Raw genomic sequence first — 3,285 nt, forward strand, 5'->3', positions numbered from 1 at the left:
AATTAATTATAATTATATATATATATATATATATATATATATGTATATATATATATATAGCATAAAATACAATTTCATCAGGCTACTTTATTTTGAATTGTACTAAAAGTTGCTTTCTATCATTTTTAATTTAACTAACTTTTATTAATTTATGACCAATTTTTTAAATGAATAATTATTAATGCAAATTGGAAATACTTAAAATTAACCTTGTTTAAGAAAAAAACAAATGAATAAATAAATAAATAAAATAAAATACTTTGTGACATGTTTAAACTCAAATACATTTTAATAATTAAAATCATTTATTAAAAATAAATAAATTTAAACATTAAATTTACATTATTTATTTTTAAAAACATCAAAATTTCTTACAAAAAACAAAAAAAAAAAATTGAAAGGAAAATAAATGTGAAGAAGAAATTTAAAAAATTTATTCTTATATAAAAAGTAATAAATAATAAATAATAAATAAAATAAAATAAAATAAAATAAAATAAAATAAAATGAAATAAAATAAAATAAAATGGAACAAAGTATTTTGTGATATATTTAAACTCAAAAACATATTAATTAATTAAAATCATTCATTAAAAATAAACAAATCTAAACATTACATTCATATTGTTTATTTTTAAAAATAACAAAATTTCAAACAAAAGAAAAAAATAGAAAATAAATGTGAAAAAGGAATTTAAAAAATAAAAAAATAATTGAAATTTTTTGAATTTCATTTTAAATTGTTTTTGAGAGAAAAAAAAGAAAAACTTACTTGCATATCTTTAATTTGTCCCTCAAGGCCTTTTCTCATACGATCAATATGTAAACCATGTTCCTGTTCTTGACGATATTCTTCGGCAAGCCTTTCAACATCAGCAATTGCTCTCTTACTTCGTTCTTCTGATGCTCGAAATTCATTTAATGTTTCATCCATATCTGCGTGAATAGCCTAGAAAATTTAAATTTTCATACAATTCATATACATTTGTAAATTACATTTCATCTAAGCCGGAATCCGGAAATAGCTGATATCATACTGATAAATGTCGAATATCATACTGATAAATGTCAAATATCATCTGATAAAATCAATGAGTAATAAAGAGTTAGAATGATGACATTTATTAGATGTCATCATTCCAACTCTTTATTACTTATTGAAATGATTTTTAAAAAAAAAGAAAGATTAAACTTTAAAATTCACAATAATAGAAAGGAATTTTAAATTTTCATACAAATTATATTTATATTTGTAAATTACATTTTATCTAATCCGGAATCCGGAAATAGATGATGTCAACTGATAAATGTCATCATTCTAACTTTTTATTACTTATTGAAATGATTTAATAAAAAAAAAAAAGAAAAGAAAAATGATTGAAACTTTAAAAATTACAATAATAGAAAGAAAATTTCTTTCAATACATAAATAAATTTTTAAAATTACTGAAAATAATTCTAACAATTAAATTAGCAAATTAACAATTTATAATGAATATTATATAATTTTTTTTCTTTACCTGTAATTTTATAATAATAACTAAATGAATGATAATTGTAAATGATAAAAAAAAAAATCATACCTGTAATTCACCTTCAGTTTTCCTTTTTGCAGCACTCAAATTACTAACTTGCATATTTAATTCATTAGCTTGATCACGACTTTCACTAGCATCTAATTCAGATTGTCGTCTGGCTCGTTCAGCTTGTTCCAATGATTGGGTAATTTCATCTTTTTCAGCTTCCAAAATTTGTACACGTTTTTCAGCAGTATAATAATGTTGCTTCATTTCATCACGTTGTCGTTGCTCTTCTTCGATCTAGCAAAATTTATTAATATAAACATTTAATTTAATTAATTTTTTTTTAAATTCGAATTATTTCTATAGTTTTGTAGGATTTATTAATATAAAAATACAAAATTTATTAATACAAACATTTAATTTTAGTTTTTTTTCTTTTAAATTCAAATTATTTCTACAATTCTGCAAAATTTATTGATATAAAAATTTAAATTTAATTATTTTCTTTTTAAATTCAAATTATTTCTATAGTTCCGCAGAATCTATTAATACAAAAATTTAATTTACTTTTTTTAAATTTCAAATTATTTTTATAGTTGTGCAGAATTCATTAATATAAAAATTTAATTTTATTATTTTCTTTTCAAATTCAAATTATTTTTACAATTCTGCAAAATTTATTAATATAAAAATTTAATTTAATCATTTTTTTAAACTCGAATTGTTCTTATAATTCTACAAGATTTATTAATACGAAATTTAGTTTTAATCATTTTTTTTCTGACTGAAATTCAAATTATTTCTATACTTTTAAATAATTTTTTTTTACAATTTTTTTTTGAAAATACTGGAAAATATACTAAAATCCTTATTCAATTCCAATAATTTTAATTTAATTTCATATAAAACTTAGGCTAATTTTGTTTTAAATTATTAACAAATAAAATGATAAACTTACCAAAAATATGATAATATTTTGATCAATTCCATTAATTTTTTTTTGCATATATAATTTTAAATATGCTAATAATATGATAAAATATGATAACATTTTAATCATTTCATTAATTTTATATAATTTTAAATTGATTAAAGAAAAAAAAGAAACCTGTAATTGAATTTCACGAATTTGTTCCGTGCAACGTTTCAAATTCTTTTGTGCATCAGCATTTGCTTTATTAGCATGATCAAGTGCAATTTCAAGCTCATTAATATCAGATTCAAGCTTTTTCTTTATACGTAAAAGTTCATTTTTGCTTTTTGATTCAGCTTCTAATGATGCTTGCATTGATTCTAATGCACGTTGATGATTACGTCGAGTATTTTCAAAATCTTCTTCTTTCTCCTGTATTCGTTTCTCAATTTCTGAACGTATTTGTGAAACTTCCACTTGTGCACGCATTACTTTACTTTCTTCCGCTTCTAATGCTCCTAAAAGAAAAAAAAGAAGAAAATGAAAGAATTGAAAAAATTTTATTTACATTTATTTTAATTATTTAATATATATTTTTTGATTTAAATAATGATATATGATTTACAATTATTTTAATTATTTAATATAAATTATAACATGTAAATTAACTTTATTTACATTTATTTTAATTATTTAATATATATTTTTCGATTTAAATAATGATATATGATTCACATTTATTTTAATAATTTAATATATATTTTTTAATTTAAATAATAATATACGATTTACATTTACTTCAATTACTTAATATATATTTTTCGATTTAAATAATGATATATGATTTAA

General features: G+C 18.9%; 1 protein-coding gene across 1 annotated transcript in view; it reads right to left on the reverse strand.

Moving 5' to 3' along the window:
* Window positions 1-573: 573 nt before the first annotated feature.
* Window positions 574-3,285, reverse strand: part of LOAG_18869 (CBR-UNC-54 protein) — a gene marked incomplete at both ends in the record, with an annotated part of 8,050 nt that continues 5,338 nt past the window's right edge. Inside the window, 4 exons of the mRNA XM_020451530.1 lie at window positions 574-606; window positions 773-949; window positions 1,584-1,820; window positions 2,632-2,954. Coding sequence (XP_020304675.1) covers window positions 574-606; window positions 773-949; window positions 1,584-1,820; window positions 2,632-2,954 — 770 coding nt within the window. The remainder of the gene's footprint in view (window positions 607-772; window positions 950-1,583; window positions 1,821-2,631; window positions 2,955-3,285) is intronic.

This window comes from Loa loa, assembly GCF_000183805.2.
Source record: "Loa loa unplaced genomic scaffold supercont3.609, whole genome shotgun sequence".
Lineage (NCBI taxonomy): Eukaryota > Metazoa > Nematoda > Chromadorea > Rhabditida > Onchocercidae > Loa > Loa loa.